We start from the raw sequence: 16,827 nt of genomic DNA, 5'->3' as shown, positions 1-16,827 counted from the left end.
TGATGATAGAAATTTCTGAAAATGTTTAGAAAATGATTTGAAAATAAAAGTTTTTATTTTAAATGGTTTGAACAAAGGATCGCGATAACATTTGTATATTCAGAAAAGTTGATGCTGAACGATACTGGGGTACAATCACTTGCTCCGTTGACTATCCTTCTTATCCCACCGTTTATTGTTCCACGTTTTTGTTATTACTTGTTTTCTTTTTCATGGGATCATTGTCCAGCACGTGGTTTGTATTACTTGTCTTCCATAGTTTCCCCCTTTCTATTTTATATTCATACCGTTGAAATGCGTAAATGGTTCAGTTTCCATGCTAACAATTAATGATAAAACTGGATTCAGAAACTCGTTTTCAATAAAGGAGATCCTTGAACTGCTCTTGATTAAATGTTCGATTTCTTAGAAATGGGAGGAGAGGATTGTGGAATTCAAAGTATTCAATCATTAATGAAGATGATATCTTATATCCCTAGTGTGCAAAAAAATGTCTTCAAGGTTTGATTAGACTCACAAGAACCTCCTAGCAACTGTAAAATTCTTTGCCACAACAAAGTAAATTGGCCTGGAGGAAACTTTTCGTGAAGAAGCGTTCTACATTCATGCCGGAGCGTAGTAACAATATTCGTCTAATCTCTAGTTTCCACATGGAATCATATGTAGCACATGCGATCTCTGCTGGATGAAACAGATGCATGATCAAGTCGGGGGTCAACTTGTTGAAATCTTTCAGAATCTGTGATTTCATAAGGAATCAAACACACGTAACTTGATACTTCTTATATTTATGCGTTTCTTTGGGGGCAAGCCGCATTTGCTTCTAGTCAAATAAAACCAACGCCATCATCCGTTTCTTTTGCTCTTGGCAGAGTGACCTTGGATGTTGTTTTGTTTTATGGGGGGGGCAGTCGTCATTAAGTACGCAGAGCCAAGTAAAGACTTCATAGGAAAATAGCAGCATTTTGTTGGCTAAATTGGTCTTTCCTCTTACAAGCGATATCATGTCTTATTTGGAGATCAACGTCTCATGGCATTTCAGTTATCTGCATGTGGGCATTAACGAACACGTTTTGGATATTGGCAAGTTCAAAATAAGGTCAGATCCGTCTTGTAGAAAAATTATGAGATCATTTTATAAAATCACACAATGCACTCTCACTAACTGTTGTTTAATGCCCCTATTTATAGAATTACTTTAAATAGATTCTTTATAACGAATCGGCAGGCAGACAAGGCCAGGTTATCGGTTTTTCTGAGTTAATGTTTAGCGGTGAAACCTAAATCCTTTTTTAAGCACAATGTACGATTTCAATAACTTCGACATGCTGACGCCCACGAATACTTTCAATGTTGAAGCCTGAAGGTAAGTAAATGCACCGATGACTGTGCACATTTCTAACTGCTTGAGAAGTCGCCCAAGGTTATTTTTTATATTCTTGAGTGCCACTTCGCATTTAGGACAAGACATGTAACACACATACACTGAAATCTTCCTCCGATTATTCAAATCATTTCACCTCTGTTTAATAAAGAATTTCTTCGTGTGGACAAACCACTTCTAGCGCTATGTCAAAGACGGTAGTGAGATCTGCCAATGTGATTAAAATTTAGGCGATCGATATTATTAAGAGCTTTCACAAATTCTCTGGTTTAACTGGAATATTTTAATTATTTTGTATTTTTACATAAAAATCGCATTTTAATAAAAGTTTTAAAATGACGAGAGAGACTATCTCTGGGCGAACGGAACCGGAAAGCTTTTAATTGAAGCGAACGGTTATCGGGTTCCGCACGAATTTAAGGGCAGTAGTAATAAGAAAAAGAATTGTTTTCTCTTTATCCACGGCGAGTTTTATTTTTCTGTTGATACAGGCAGCTGGAATAACTGGATCACTGGATGGCCAATCAATGAGTTTGAAATATGACAGATGGGTACTGTTTAGTACACTACCTTTTGGCTGTATATTATCATTCGACTTGTCATCGTAATATCCGGTCTCATTATTACATCATCATTCTGGCTACTATTTGGTTTCTAAAACTGTGACCTTCTTGACAGATTCTGAAACTTCTTGAAGACTTGAAATGAGTGGCTCCTTTAGAATAGCAGTATGGGATCCTCCTTTGATTCTATCACAAATCGTCGCAGTGCAATGCATCATGTATGTCTCACTCGGATTATGGATTATAGTACTCTTGAATTTTCTTGCTGGACATCCTGTTTCAATTGATTACATATTTAAATATCAGGTACTTACCTTTGGCTCTTCAGTGATGTTGGAGTAATTTACAAGTTTTTCCGCCTTTAGGAAGTAAATGTCAAAGATGTCAGTGGACGTTTAGTTGTTGCTTGTTTCCTGTTGAACTCTCTAATAAGGTAACTTGGTATTTTTTTTTACTTAAAAACTTAAGGCTAATTTAGCTAACTCATAATATTTTGGTTTGTATCCTAGTGCTACATCTCTTTGGGCTATCGTCCAAAGAACGAAACTATGTTTGGATTTCAGTGCCACAGCATTCTTTTTGCATTTAGTTGCATCCCTCATTTATAACTCAGGATGGCCATATTCTGCTTCGTGGTGGGTCTTACAGTTTTCCTGTGTTACTATCACCTGTGTTCTAGCAGAGTTTCTCTGCATGCGTTCGGAAATGAAATCAATTCCACTGGGGATGTCTGCAAGGGTAGATCTCTAACTCTAATGAAAAAGGGAAGAGCAATTTTGGTCTGACATAAAATGTAAATCTGTAAATAAATGTGTGATCATTTTACACCTCAACAATTGTGCATTTTCATCTGTCATTTCATATTCTACTTATGTTTATATCCGTAAGCTTTCGCGTTGGTGAAAGAGAAAGGACTTGAAAATTAGGGCATCGGCCATGGAGTGAAGGACAACGATGCTGGGGGAAATTATTTAAACTTGTTTTTTAGAAATCATAAGGAAAACTTTGCATTAATCGAAAGCGGGGGAAACCCGACGAAGACTACCGGTCTGTTTTTACTTTTCAGAAGTGCACGGCAAACTTTATGCAACATTTAAATTTTGAACTTTTATTCATTACATAACATTCACTCAGTAGTTCTGGGTAAAATAATTTAGAATGTGTTATTTCTGTACAGTCAAAATTTATGTATTGCTTTGCTGAGATTATACGGCATATGGATGGAGTAAAAGTTTTGCAGAAGTTTGTCATGGACGTTAGAGAAAAGAATCAATTTTCACTGGATTCCCTGATGGTACGCTCCACACTTTTCTCCCACGCTTCACGTTCGCTCAACAGATGCACCAGTGTTTCCTCATTTAGAACAACAATCCTTCCCTCGATGCGTGGTTCCAATTTGCAAGAAGCTTTCTCCACTTCTATAATATTGGACTGTCTCCGCAATTTCGGTGCTCTTTTTTGTGCTTCGTTGGGTACTTCGATTGTACTGCATCGACGGAGACGGATTGATCCAGTTTCTGGAATAGCGGTTGGGATCATTCCGTCTGGATGCAATTCGCTTTCGATTGTACGAGCCAAACTATGTCTGGAAAAAAATATGGTGGATGATTTACATCTATTTACAAAAAAACTAATTATTCCTGTGAATTAAGGAAATATAGTTTACTTTTTTAGAAGCTTTTTAATAGCCTGGAAATAATTTTGCACCACACAGTTTAGTGGCAAACTGTCTTCTTCGTCAACCTGTGGTTCAAACAAATATGTTATACTATTAGTTTTCACTATTAATTAAAGTAAACTTGTCTAACCAGGATTTTTTGCCTTTTCATAACATCGAATCCGTTTTTGCCAGCCATCATGTACGCCTTTGTGACCAAACGATATTTAGTTTTGAGCTCCAAATACTGATCGCCGATGCGAACGAATCGCGGGTCTACACGCTGGAGCGGTGGTTTTGTGGGATCGAAGGCGAAACTCATTCCGCCAACCTGTAAGAAACGACCCTCCAACTTTGGGTACATACAAACACCGTTCTCCAAAGCGAAGAGTAAATCCTCGCCGGAAATTTCGACGACGATTAGAGGATCAAGCATAGGAAGAATCCGGCTCAAATCATGAATTTTGAACGGTCCAGGCGGATGTATCTTGTCAGAGCGGAAGGTCCCAGAGTTGAGTAAAGCCAGATCCGAATCAGTTGCGGCCACCTACCGACCAATGGTCTAATTTCATTTATCAATATATATACAGTCATTTACTTAGTTGATTTACCATAATATCACAGATAAAATTTCCTAAATTAGTTTCAGAAGTGCGAACAGAAGCATTAAGACCATCTAGAGGAACCGCAAATTCGCCCAAAACTTCCTCCATTTTCACTCCAATCACGCCTACGACAATAGCAATAAATTAGTCATGCCATTTTGAATAATCTTTAGGTAAATTCGAACCTGTAAAACCATCTAAAACCTTTTTAAGGTCCACATCTTCGTCGTATTGAGAGGTAACGTCCATTAGCCTAACACTGATTGAGGGTTTTTCTTTCTCGCCAGAAAAGCGCATCGTGATTTCAGAAAATTGACGGAAATCTGTTCCACTCTTGATGATGCACCTATTTTCTACCTATTTTCCGGACACACAAAATTAAATCATATTACATTGAATTAAGATGTTTTTATCGAAAGTAATTACCTCTATAAATTCTGAAACATGATCATGGCCTCCAAGGATTAAATCGATCTCCTCTACTTCCTTAGCCAATCGGAGATCATTAGGTGTTCGCATGTGAGTTAAGGCAATCACAGTTCTGCAACCTTGGATATCCTTCAGGTTGCGCGCCACTGCAAACGACGGGAACAATGGCATGTTTAATCAATATCACGAATAGGCACTAGATTTGTTTTAGAGCTTTACATAAACGGCCACATTCTACGTAATCGGTGTAGGTTACGTGTTCCGGATCAACCGCTGAAAGTGTGTCCAGCCATTCTTTCTCCACCAACCCCACCTGATGACAAATAGATTATAAAAATATATTTATTTTGCGAATTATGTGACAATTTGTTTAAAATTTTTGCTTTACATACCAGTCCAATGCGGGTTCCGTGCCAATCAATAACTAGACTGCATTTTCCATCTGCCTGAATTATTAAACAATTTGTGTTTATTAAGGTCAAAATCAATTATAAATGTTCTCTATTCTTACCAGTGGCCTCCGTGTCTCGTTGTCTATCACGTTGGACATTAGCCAAGGAAACGTTGTGGCTCCAGCTCTTTGCTTCAACACGTCAATACCGAAATCTAAAAACGAAAAGTTATTTAGTGTCGATTATTACCACATTTTTTTTTTCTCTCTAATCAGATTGTTTTTATAGTTAATCGATTACGCCTCACCGAAATCGTGGTTTCCGTAGACCGCGCATTGAATATTTAGGGCATTGAGGACTGGAACCATCTGCTCTCCTTTTTAAATTAACAAAAAAATAACAAACTTTAATTTCTAAAAAATACAACAAATAAAAAATAAAGTGAAACTTACCTTTGGTGAATGTACTCACTTTAAAATTAAAGAAAAAAAAAAGAATAAAAAAAGAATTGTTAGAATAAAAAAAATAATTGAATTTCCAAGAACTTTAGCACTTACTGAATGACGGAGCGAATACATCACCGCTGAACAAAACAAGTGGATGCAAATGAGAGAATGATTTAAATGCCGTGCAGAAACGAGCTGCTCCGCCAACAGGCTCCGTGTTCACTGACTCAACATTGTACACGTCGTTAAAGTGAAGAATGGTTAGAGTTTTTTCTCCAGTCAAATGAGCCGCCCTGGGTAACATTTTACTTGTTTTTTGTTTGTTTGTTTGTTTTTTACAGTCTTTTACGCCGCTATTGAACAGTTTGTCGTTGTTTAATGGAATTTCGTTTAAATGGAAACGAATCAGTCGAGAAAAAGGTGTTAAAAAGTTGAAGATCAACCAAGGGCATGTAGTATAGGTTAGTTCGCATCGTGATTAACCGGATTGTTGCAAAGAAACAGGTTTGAACCAGTGCTGCCACTTATGAAATGGCAAAGAAGTGCCCAGGGTTGCCTCAAAAACACAACCTACAAAAGTAAAAAAAAAAAAAAACAAGAATATCACAAACTTTCGGTCATCATAAGTCCATAAGTTATGGTAAAAATTGAAACTTAGGGACTTATGATAGATGACTGATTTATAACTCAGGATGGCCGTATTAAGCTTCTTGGTGGGTCTTACAGTTTTCCTGTGTTACTATCACCTGTATTCTAGCAGAGTTTCTCTGCATACGTTCGGAAATGAAATCAATTCCGTGTAGATAAGACTACCGGTCTGTCTTTGGAAGCGCACGACCAAATTTAGGCAATATTTAACTTTTGAACTTTTGTTCATTACATAACTTTCACTCAGTAGTTCTGGTTTAAATATTTTGGAATCGGTTGTTTCTGTATAATCAAAAATTTCTGTATTGCTGAGATTAAACGGGCATATGGATGGAGTAAAAGCTTCAGAAGTTTTGTCATGGACGTTAGAGGGAAAAAAGACTTAACAGCCAAATTTATCGAAGAAACAACAGGAGTGAATAACGTTTAACAATCAGATTTTTAGAGAAGAAACGGTAAATTAATGCTAGTGCCTCCAACATTATTTTGATCCTTATAACAAGGCCGTAGGACAAAAGAATCAATTTTCACTGGATTCCCTGATGGTACGCGCCACACTTTTCTGCCACGCTTCACGTTCGCTCATCAGATGCACCAGTGTTTCCTCATTAAGGACAACAATCCTGCCTTCGATGTGTGGTTCCAATTTGCAAGAAGCTTTCTCCACTTCTTCCATACTGGATTGTCTCCGCAGTTTCGGTGCTCTTGGCCTGTTGTGTATCGGTACCTCAACGTCAACTACAGCTGAGCTATCTTCAAATAGTAGTGCTTCGTTTGGAGCTTCGATTGTACTGCATCGTCGGAGACGGATTGATCCAGTTTCTGGAATAGCGGTTGGGATCATTCCGTCTGGATGCAATTCGCTCTCAATTGTACGAGCCAAACTATGTCTGTAAAAAAATATTGTGATGACTTACAGCAATTTTTTTTTTAAAATTAATTATTCCTATAAATTACGGAAATATTGTTACCTTCGAGAAAGAGTAACAAGACTTTGCCTATGATGAGTTGGACGTTTGTTCTTAGCGCAAAGCTTCTGGATAGCCTGGAAATGATTTTGCACTGCACAGTTTAGTGGCAAACTGTCTTCTTCATCAACCTGTGTTTCAAACAAATATGTTATACTATTAGTTTCCACTATTAATTAAAGTAAACTTGTCTAACCAGGATTTTTTGCCTTTTCATAACATCGAATCCGTCTTTGCCAGCAATCATGTACGCCTTTGTCACTAAACGATATTTAGTTTTGAGCTCCAAATACTGATCGCCGATACGAACGAATCGCGGGTCTACACGCTGGAGCGGTGGTTTTGTGGGATCGAAGGCGAAACTCATTCCGCCGACCTGTAAGAAACGACCCTCCAACTTTGGGTACATGCAAACACCGTTCTCCAATGCGGCGAGTAAATCCTCGCCGGAAATTTCGACGACGATTAGAGGATCAAGCATAGGAAGAATCTGACTCAAATCACGAATTTTGAACGGACCAGGCGGATGTATCTTGTCAGATCGCAGAGTCCCAGAGTTGAGTAGAGCCAAATCCGAATCAGTTGCAGCCACCTACCGACCAAATATCTAATTTCAATTATCAATATACAGTCATTTATTTAGTTGATTTACCATAATATCACAGATAAAATTTCCTAAATTGGTTTCAGAAGTGCGAACAGAAGCAAAAAGGCCATCTAGAGGAACCGTGAATTCACCCAAGACTTCCTCCATTTTCTCTCCAATCACGCCTACGACAATAGCAATAAATTAGTCATGCCCTTTTGAAAAATCTGTAGGTAAATTCTAACCTGTAAAACCATCTAAAACCTTTTTAAGGTCCTCATCTTCGTCGTATTGAGAGGTAACGTCTATTAGTCTAACACTGATTGATGGCTTTTCTTTCTCGCCAGAAAAGCGCATCGTGATTTCAGAAAATTGACGGAAATCCGTCCCACTCTTGATGATGCACCTATTTTCCACCTATATTCCGGACACACAAAATTAAATCATATTACATTGAATTAAGATATTTTTATCGAAAGTAATTACCTCTATAAATTCTGAAACATGATCATGGCCTCCAAGGATTAAATCGATCTCCTCTACTTCCTTAGCCAATCTGAGATCATTAGGTGTTCGCATGTGAGTTAAGGCAATCACAGTTCTGCAACCTTGGATATCCTTCAGGTTGCGCGCCACTGCATGTGAAGGAACAATGGCATGTTTAATCAATATCACGAATAGGAACTAGGTTTGTTTTAGAGCTTTACATAAACGGCCACATTCTACGTAATCGGTGTACGTTACGTGTTCCGGATCAACCGCTGAAAGTGTGTCCAGCCATTCTTTCTCCACCAACCCCACCTGATGACAAATAGATTATAAAAATATAATTTTGGAATTATGTGACAATTTGTTTTAAATTTTTGCTTTACATACCAGTCCGATGCGGGTTCCGTGCCAATCAATAACTAGACTGCACTTTCCATCTGCCTGAATTATTAAACAATTTGTGTTTATTAAGGTCAAAATCAATTATAAATTTTCTCTATTCTTACCAGTGGCCTCCGTGTCTCGTTGTCTATCACGTTGGACATTAGCCAAGGAAACGTTGTGGCTTCAACTCTTTGCTTCAACACGTCAATACCGAAATCTAAAAACGAAAAGTTATTTAGTGTCGATTATTACCACATTTTCTTTTTTTTTCTCTCTAATCTGATTGTTTTTATAGTTAATCGATTACGGCTCACCGAAATCGTGGTTTCCGTAGACCGCGCATTGAATATTTAGGGCATTGAGGACTGGTACCATCTGCTCTCCTTTTTAAATTAACAAAAATATAGCAACTTTAATTTTTAAAAAATATAAAAAATAAAAAATAAAGTGAAACTTACCTTTGGTGAATGTACTCACTTTTAAATTAAAGAAAAAAAAAGAATAAAAAAGAATTGTTAGAATAAAATAAATAATTGAATTTCCAAGAACTTTAGCACTTACTGAATGACGGAGCGAATACATCACCGCTGAACAAAACCAGGGGATGCAAATGAGAGAATGATTTAAATGCCGTGCAAAAACGAGCTGCTCCGCCAACAGGCTCCGTATTCACCGACTCCACATTGTACACGTCGTTAAAGTGAAGAATAGTTAGAGTTTTTTCTCCAGTCAAATGGGCCGCCGTGGGCGACATTTCACCTGTTTTTCGTTTTTTTTTACAAAGGATCCCAAACATATTAGACTTGTTGAACATCCGAAAGCTCCTCTGCGAATGCGACAAATGTTGTTTCTCAAAATAAAACCTAGACTAGCTTCGGCAAAGGACAAACGCTTTCTTCCTTGAAAAATTGGTGCAGTCACGGAGAAATTTGATCAAACTAGTTTTTTGCGCGTCTAGAGTTGTTCGTTTTTCTCTTACGGGTTGTTGCCCTCAACAGTCATCCAACCAGCATCAAGTTCGGCGTCGAAAGCGTAAAGTTTCAGCTAAAAGACTTTCTATGTGGTCGTGATGATAAGTTTGTTTTCTATGTACACAGCCGAATAACAATAACACAATCCACTTGCGGTAGTATAAGGCGACCGTTTCCAGGAAAAATAAAACTGCTAATAACACGATATACAGAATGGTAATCAGTTGGTCACAGCGTCAACTTTCTAGTCTGCCGTCATTTTTTCCCAACTCTTGCTCTTATTTCATTGCATTCCAACGGAAGTCAGCTGCTGAAAGCACATTGTGAAAAGCGCACAGTGAGCTTATGACTGTCGGATCACTTTACTGTTGACAGCTTGTCCCGCTACAACCGGTTGTGATCGTTAAATTTGCCCAGTTATTAAGTTTTTTTTATATCCGCCCAATTTCCCGCCTAAATTACAGACGAACATAACATGGTACGGAAATTGATAAGGGGCTGTCATTCAAGTAGAGTTAGTTTTGTAATCGCACCACCGGACGAAAACGAAAGATTGAATCTATGGTTAGAGATAATATACTACGAGTCGTTCAGGATACTAATGAGCACGATCAGTTGGGTAGTCACGGGAAACGGGGTCACAGCTGTTCGCCAGTCTGGCTGGGAATATCGATCCGCAAGCGCAATGGAAGAATATTGGCGGGACTCGTCTGCGAGGTAAAACCCGAACGTTACAGGAAATTCCATTAAGTAACCTAACCACAGCAAATTTACCAAGAAAATGTTCTTTGTCCACCTTATAGAAAACTTTGACGTCACTTCCACTTTCACAATCTCTGCAAATAATTGGCCATCTGGGCAGAAAGTGAAGCCCTACGTTAGAAACTTCCAGCCAAAACTCGCTGTTGAGAAATTGGCTGTACACATGACAAAAGGCTGGTTCTATTTGAGTATAAAAGTGTACATCACACAGCAACCTTATCTTTAGAAAATGTATGGCATTAAAAATAGTGACCATAGTCTACTGCCAAACAGGACACTCGTAACACACGGATAAACTTTTGCATAATAACCGAAAACCGCCGAAAACTTAAAATAATAAAAAAACAAAAACAAAACGAAACGTAAATAAATAAATAAATTGCTGTACCTTGGATAATGCGGGGTCCTCTGATGTAAACGGTTTTGGCTACGCTCAAACAGTTTTTTACGCCGCTGACGAACAGTTTGTCGTTGTTTTATAGGATTTCGTTTAAATGTAAACGAATCAGTCGAGAAAAAGGTGTTAAAAAGTTGAAGATCAACCAAGGGCATGTAGCATAGCTTTTTGTTCGCACCGTGATCAACCACGGGTTAGTTGCAAAGAAACAGGATAGAACCCGTCTAGTGCGCAGCAGTGAGTTCTCTGCGTGAAAGGCTCACAGTTAGCGGTATAGACATGGATTTGGCTGTGGCGCATGAGTAAAAATATCCCATTTGCACAAGGATTCGACCTTCGGCGGGCGGTACCATCTACCGTCGACGAGCGTTCAAACACGCCCCTAGAATCCCGTACTCGGTGGTTTTCATTGCTTTCTATATTGCTACGATATAAACAGCAACCTTGATATTCCCTAACAGTGGGGCACATTTGAAAAGGAGTGGCCCGTTCACGTAACTGACCTTGATGACTGAATTCACATGTTTTTCATTTGAAAAAATTGTATTGGGAATGAAGTGGTGTCTGACTGAGTGTCTGAGTTGCTCTGAGCAAGGGGTGTGTTGGAGGCCAGTGTCCATGGTTGTCTTTTGATGATTTTAAGAGACATGAAATTAATTAATTAATTTCTTTTAAATGAAATTAAATATTTTTTATTATTTATTTTTTAATTTTAAACTGACTAATAAAATTATTGTTTTACGTTTGGACACTTTGGGTCAAGAAAACAAATGAAAAATGCAAAGAGAGGCATCTCGTGGCCAATAAGCAGACGACAAATTTTAAACTTCTTATCAGTTTATCTAATTAGAGTTGTTGTCAAAAGTAAAAACAAAGAAAATTTGACACAGATTGAAGACATTTTCTGCGTAGAAGATGCGTCGCATTACTTGCTGGTGCTTAGTTGTCACTGTTTTACTTCTAGTTAATCATGCGGAGGCATGGAAACATTTTTGGCGTGGAAAATGGTTTAAAAGAAATGTGGAACTATCCTCAAGTAACACTAATTTACCACCAGATCAATGGTTTGATCAGAAGCTCGACCACTTTGATGTTGTCAACTTAAAAACTTGGAAACAGGTATTACATAACACATCATTAGATAAAATTTTGTCAAAAAAAAAACCATTTTTGCATTTACAGCGGTATCATACCAATGATACTTTCTTTAAAGGAGATAGCCCTGTCTTCTTGATGATTGGTGGTGAAGGTGAAGCTAGCCCAAAATGGATGGTACAAGGCATGTGGATTGAGTGGGCAAAACAGTTTAATGCTCTGTGCTTCCAGCTCGAACACCGATATTATGGAAAAAGTCATCCAACAAAGTACTTATTCTGGGACATCGTTTATTGAATGTTTTACTCAACCTCTTTTATCATCTTATAGGAACATGAGCACTAAGAATCTCAAATACCTCAGCAGTGAACAGGCTCTTGCAGACTTGGCTTATTTCATTGAAGCAAAGAAGAAAGAACTAAAACTGTCCAACAACAAATGGATTGTATTTGGTGGTTCCTACCCAGGCTCATTGGCAGCTTGGTTCAGGCTAAAATATCCCCATCTTGCACATGGTGCTGTTGCATCTAGTGCACCCCTTTTTGCAAAAATAAATTTCAAAGGTAATATAGATCTTATTATTATTTTTTTTTGTATGTATTACTGCTATACAAATTTTTCTATTGTTTAGAATACCTCGGCGTTGTTACCAATGCTTTGCAAACAACATTGCAAAGTTCTCAGTGCACTAGTGCTATAGAACAGGCAACAATTGCCTTGGAAGACGAGATCCAATCAACAAGTTGCTGCAAAACAATGGACAAACTTTTTAGCCTTTGTGATCCCCTTGATACCACAAACAAACTAGACGTTGCAAATTTCTTTGAAACTTTGGCTGGCAATTTCGAAGGCGTTGTCCAGTACAACAAAGACAATCGCGATTTTAAAGGAGCAAACATCACGATGGACGTTTTGTGTGATATGATGACGGATCCCAAAATTGGCTCTCCACTTGCTCGTTATGCAGCAGTAAATAATGTGTTGTTAGGCACTACCGGGGAAAAGTGTCTTGACTATAAGTACGATAAATTTCTCAAAGACATGCGTTCTATAGAATGGAACAGTTCCGCTTCTGAGGGAGGTAAGAGTTCATCACTATTTCGTATTTTTATCTTCGTTATATTTTGTTATCATGCAAAAATAATTGTGATTTTAAAGGTCGCCAATGGACGTACCAAACCTGCACTGAATTTGGCTATTACCAATCGTCCGACCTTGAGGATCAGCCCTTTGGGAAAAGATTTCCCATTGAATTTTCTGTTCGCCAGTGTAGTGATATATTTGGAGGGAAATTCAATTATAAGCTTCTAAAGAATGCAGTCGCTCGAACTAATTTCATCTATGGTGGCCTGGGACTGAAACTAGATCGAACCGTGTTTCCTAATGGATCTGTGGATCCTTGGTCCGCTTTAGGGATCACCTCTAATACAACAGGAAATGTTGCCATCTTTATTCAAGGTAACTCAAAAGATCATTCGTAAAGATAAAACAATTCTTTATTAATTCTATCTCAGGAACGGCGCACTGTGCTGATATGTATCCACCGTCACCGAAAGATTCACTCGAACTAACTGAAGCAAGAAATGTTATTGAAAGTCATCTCCGCTCGTGGATCTCAATCGAATGATTATTTGAATCTCATTATTCGAATATTCTGCGCTGTTCATTGTGAGGCTAAAGTGCCAGAATAATATAGCCATTCTAATTGAATTATTTCTCGTACGATTTTAGAGACTACGACAAAGTGCATCATAGGCTAGACTCTTTGCACTCAAAGACCTATTGATTAATGGTGTTGCGACGTTCGTCTATTTGACACCATACTTCGTTGGTTCTTACTTTATCTTTATCTATTGGTTATTGCGTCGTCGTTTGTGTATCTGCCATAAGTCTAAAAGTGCGGTTTCGCTATAGTGCGTACATTTGAAAGGAAATGTTTTAACTTGTATTTAATTGAATACTTCTAACACTTTTATGCCAGGTATAATCTGCACCATTAAAATGTGTTACTTACATTTTTTAGTAAGCATTTAAAAATAATGCAACTTGGTGCCGTAATGACGCACGTATCCTTTTGAGATTAAAACAAGTACGATTTCCTGTTCAAAAACCTAGTCAAATTGCCAGAGCCTATGTTAACACATTGCCGCCTTTTTGCCACGACTTTTTATACTAGTTTACAATATTGTCAGCAGGTGTCTCAGTCATCTGCCATTACCATAAAAAGGGGAGTACGTGCATTAGTAGAGTACGTGACTGCAACCAAAAACAATTTAATAGATATTTCTAGATTAATAAATTGCGGTCATTCCTTGATCAATTCCGTAAGTACATTTCCAGTTTTATAGTTATCAAACGTATTTCGTTGAGTAGTCCTATTAATTGCAATCTGTTATTGAAACATAAAACGCATAAAACACTAAAGAGTAGTCGACCTAGTTTTAATGTCTGATGGATTGTTTTGATTCGTTTCGAGATCCGTGATGATTGACTGATTGTTACATAACCCATAACTCATGCCATTATGTATCTCGTTTCGGTATTACCTTAAATATAGTAATTAGAATTTTAAAAGGTTTTGTGATGATAACATTTCAATTGTTTACATGTGTTGGTTACATTTTTAGGTGATTGAAAGGCATCTTTTGTCTATTGAGGAATCAAGAAAGCAAAGCCCCCATATACTTAAAATGACTCAATCAAGTTATCACCAAGGAAAGTCTGAAACAGTTGAACTAGCTAAAGCCCTTGAACACATTGAAAGTGCACTTTCTGGGGTACTAGGAAGAATCCAACGACTGAATGATGAATCCCAACAAGCCAAAACTGAAATATCTCAAATGTTTGGAAGGCAGCTATCTCACCTTCACAATCGTGAAACTCAACTTCTTAGGCAGGTGGATGTAATCTTTCGCTCCAGAGGTGAACTACTTCAGAAACAACTAGCATACTGTTACCGCGTTCTCGGAGCATTAGAGACGTCCCGAAAGTGGTCAGAGCAGTTGCAAAAGTATAGCTGTGATTTGACGATCGATAGTAGGGAATTTGAGGAGTAAGTATACATTCTTTAGTTAATTTATTAAGCCTTATTAAACACAACTGATTTTTTCTCAGGATGAAAAAATGGGCTACGTCTATCCCACTAAACTGGACTTTAAATGAAGCTCCTTTGAATGAGGCTATTGCAAATTTTGGAAATGTAGATATGGATGGAGTCCTCCTACTTCCCAATTCGGAGCAATCTAGTTGTCTTCCTAGCAGGTATAGCCTTCTAACCAATGCATAAGATTTTACTTTATAATAATAGTTTGTTATTCTTTAAAGGGTTGAAGAATATTTTGAAGAAGAACACCAAGTTCTGAATAAACCATTACATTCAAATATAATTGACATCAAGTTTCCCAAGCTACCCAAAGATTATTCGTATTGGCTGTCTCGTCCAACACAACAAGAAGAGAAACCAGACTCTGGTTATGGACCATATCGTAAAGTAATTGTATACGTCAGACATATTAATTCGAAGGAAACAGTAGCCTAATCTCTCGTTTTTTTGTGTGTAGGGTACGGACAGCTATAAACCGTGTGACGTGCAGACTTGGTTGGGCTGCCTTCAATCGGAAACTGCTCCTGAACCAATGGACGGTGTTTCTGATTCCTCCCCCGAGTTGGTTATGCTCTCGGATACCGCTTCTTTAAACAGCAAAGACTCCGATAGCATTGAAATAGTATCGATTGCAAATATGTGCCTCAAATTCAGCAATGAAGTAAGTACTACTATGCAATTTAGAAATGCGCAAATATCATTACTATTATTATTATTATTATTATTAGCACGGTGAAGGGGTTGGTGCCTGCCAGAAAGTGTTGGGTGATTTTGAGATTGAAAACTTGGCTGATAATTTCAATGCCTGCTTAAAAGCCGAAAAACAACGCTGGCTGGTATCAGAATCGAAAGAAAATATTAGAGACATTCCAATCTCAAAGGTAAGACTCATTATTCTTTTTACTTAAATCGACGTAAATCATTTTTTTTCTCCTCCATAGGCTTGTCGTGCCAATTCAGTTTGTGGTTCGTATGATGCGTGCGTATGCGAGATCAACTGTCACGACCTATCTCAGAAGAACCGCAATGAGAAAGAAAAGCAAGAAAATAAAGGAAATGATTATCGCGTGTGGCTTCACCCTGCTACTCCGCCGACGACGTCTTTGGCAAACAACAGTATCCCACAATTGTCACTCTTTTCTAATGACGACTACACCATTTGGCTTCATCCCGACTCCCTTGCTTCCATGACCAAATCTACTTCCAATAAGATTCCTGAACTCCCATCTGTTTCGTCCGAGGAAGATTATCGTAAGTGGCTGCATCCTGAATCATTGGCAGGAGCGCGCGCGTCAAAAGATGTCGCCAATTATTCGTTTAAATATCAAAATCTCAACCCGGACGCTTCAGAAACCGGATTCAACTTCATGGATTCTCTGGTGACGAAGACGGCCTCGGCCTCTAATGGCGGCAATATTTGGTTGGCAAGTAGTCCTATTAATCAAACATCGACCATGCTACACTCAGGGCTATCTGTCAGCGATGCGCTCAACGAAATGAGGCAAACTAGCGGAAAGTTGGCACAAATTCAGAATAGTTGGGCTCAATGGTTGAATCGTTAAAACAATCTAGCACATACTCTAAGAAGAGTAGAAAGGGGGGACATTTTTTTTCTTATTTTTATTTCGTTAAAATTTTTTATTGTTCCGAAGCGCTTTCCGCCTACATCAGGATGTAGTTGTGTGGGCTTAAATGAGTTATTCACCCAACCTAAATTTTTTTTTTTTGCATTGACGTCGAATATCAAGGCGTGATGCAATCATTTGCTTTCGTTTGGTGTTATTGGCTGGTTTGTTGGGGGGAAAAAATGTTTTGACAACTTGTTGAATACATGCGACCGCGTATCGCACTGGCTTTAGATCTCTGAATCATTTTCGTCGACCAATTTTCAGTTCCAGGATCTCCATTACCTCATCCGGAAAACCGGAAACTAAACAGATGGCCCTCT

General features: G+C 38.2%; 5 protein-coding genes across 6 annotated transcripts; 3 read left to right on the top strand and 2 right to left on the bottom strand.

Moving 5' to 3' along the window:
* The first annotated feature begins 1,658 nt into the window (after window positions 1-1,658).
* On the top strand, window positions 1,659-2,780 carry LOC124191407 (protein SYS1 homolog). Its single transcript, XM_046584606.1, has 4 exons — window positions 1,659-1,998; window positions 2,063-2,253; window positions 2,313-2,380; window positions 2,457-2,780. The coding sequence occupies exons 2-4, from the start codon at window positions 2,089-2,091 to the stop codon at window positions 2,695-2,697; spliced, it is 474 nt and encodes a 157-aa protein (XP_046440562.1). The 5' UTR covers window positions 1,659-1,998; window positions 2,063-2,088; the 3' UTR covers window positions 2,698-2,780.
* A 333-nt stretch (window positions 2,781-3,113) lies between these two features.
* LOC124191351 (trifunctional nucleotide phosphoesterase protein YfkN-like) lies at window positions 3,114-5,954 on the bottom strand. Its single transcript, XM_046584534.1, has 12 exons — window positions 5,588-5,954; window positions 5,483-5,500; window positions 5,338-5,406; window positions 5,150-5,244; window positions 5,031-5,084; window positions 4,858-4,951; window positions 4,636-4,784; window positions 4,395-4,566; window positions 4,216-4,334; window positions 3,756-4,151; window positions 3,614-3,690; window positions 3,114-3,532 (listed from the first exon to the last, which is right to left on the bottom strand). Exons 1-12 carry the CDS (start codon window positions 5,778-5,780, stop codon window positions 3,217-3,219), a joined length of 1,752 nt encoding a protein of 583 aa, XP_046440490.1. The 5' UTR covers window positions 5,781-5,954; the 3' UTR covers window positions 3,114-3,216.
* Window positions 5,955-6,403: 449 nt separating this feature from the next.
* On the bottom strand, window positions 6,404-11,096 carry LOC124191339 (mannosylglucosyl-3-phosphoglycerate phosphatase-like). Of its 2 annotated transcripts, XM_046584517.1 has the most exons (14): window positions 10,673-11,096; window positions 10,297-10,376; window positions 9,113-10,232; window positions 9,010-9,027; window positions 8,866-8,934; window positions 8,674-8,768; window positions 8,555-8,608; window positions 8,386-8,479; window positions 8,165-8,313; window positions 7,924-8,095; window positions 7,745-7,863; window positions 7,289-7,684; window positions 7,096-7,223; window positions 6,404-7,014 (listed from the first exon to the last, which is right to left on the bottom strand). In XM_046584517.1, exons 3-14 carry the CDS (start codon window positions 9,363-9,365, stop codon window positions 6,645-6,647), a joined length of 1,917 nt encoding a protein of 638 aa, XP_046440473.1. In that variant the 5' UTR covers window positions 9,366-10,232; window positions 10,297-10,376; window positions 10,673-11,096; the 3' UTR covers window positions 6,404-6,644. The 2 variants fall into 2 exon arrangements, with proteins under 2 accessions (XP_046440473.1, XP_046440481.1); XM_046584525.1 differs by lacking the exon at window positions 10,297-10,376 and having other exon boundaries at window positions 9,113-9,310.
* A 133-nt stretch (window positions 11,097-11,229) lies between these two features.
* LOC124191371 (putative serine protease K12H4.7) lies at window positions 11,230-13,486 on the top strand. The gene is made up of 6 exons (XM_046584556.1): window positions 11,230-11,800; window positions 11,864-12,045; window positions 12,107-12,339; window positions 12,408-12,857; window positions 12,935-13,234; window positions 13,291-13,486. Exons 1-6 carry the CDS (start codon window positions 11,597-11,599, stop codon window positions 13,401-13,403), a joined length of 1,482 nt encoding a protein of 493 aa, XP_046440512.1. The 5' UTR covers window positions 11,230-11,596; the 3' UTR covers window positions 13,404-13,486.
* Window positions 13,487-13,742: 256 nt separating this feature from the next.
* LOC124191378 lies at window positions 13,743-16,737 on the top strand. The gene is made up of 8 exons (XM_046584569.1): window positions 13,743-13,757; window positions 13,972-14,100; window positions 14,404-14,828; window positions 14,891-15,037; window positions 15,101-15,266; window positions 15,337-15,540; window positions 15,608-15,760; window positions 15,821-16,737. The coding sequence occupies exons 3-8, from the start codon at window positions 14,467-14,469 to the stop codon at window positions 16,439-16,441; spliced, it is 1,653 nt and encodes a 550-aa protein (XP_046440525.1). The 5' UTR covers window positions 13,743-13,757; window positions 13,972-14,100; window positions 14,404-14,466; the 3' UTR covers window positions 16,442-16,737.
* The last annotated feature ends 90 nt before the right edge of the window (window positions 16,738-16,827 follow it).

Source organism: Daphnia pulex, chromosome 1 (genome assembly GCF_021134715.1).
Source record: "Daphnia pulex isolate KAP4 chromosome 1, ASM2113471v1".
NCBI classification, from domain to species: Eukaryota; Metazoa; Arthropoda; class Branchiopoda; order Diplostraca; family Daphniidae; genus Daphnia; species Daphnia pulex.
The sequence above is the reverse complement of the archived record's forward strand: the minus strand, read 5'-3'. Positions and strand labels throughout refer to the sequence as shown.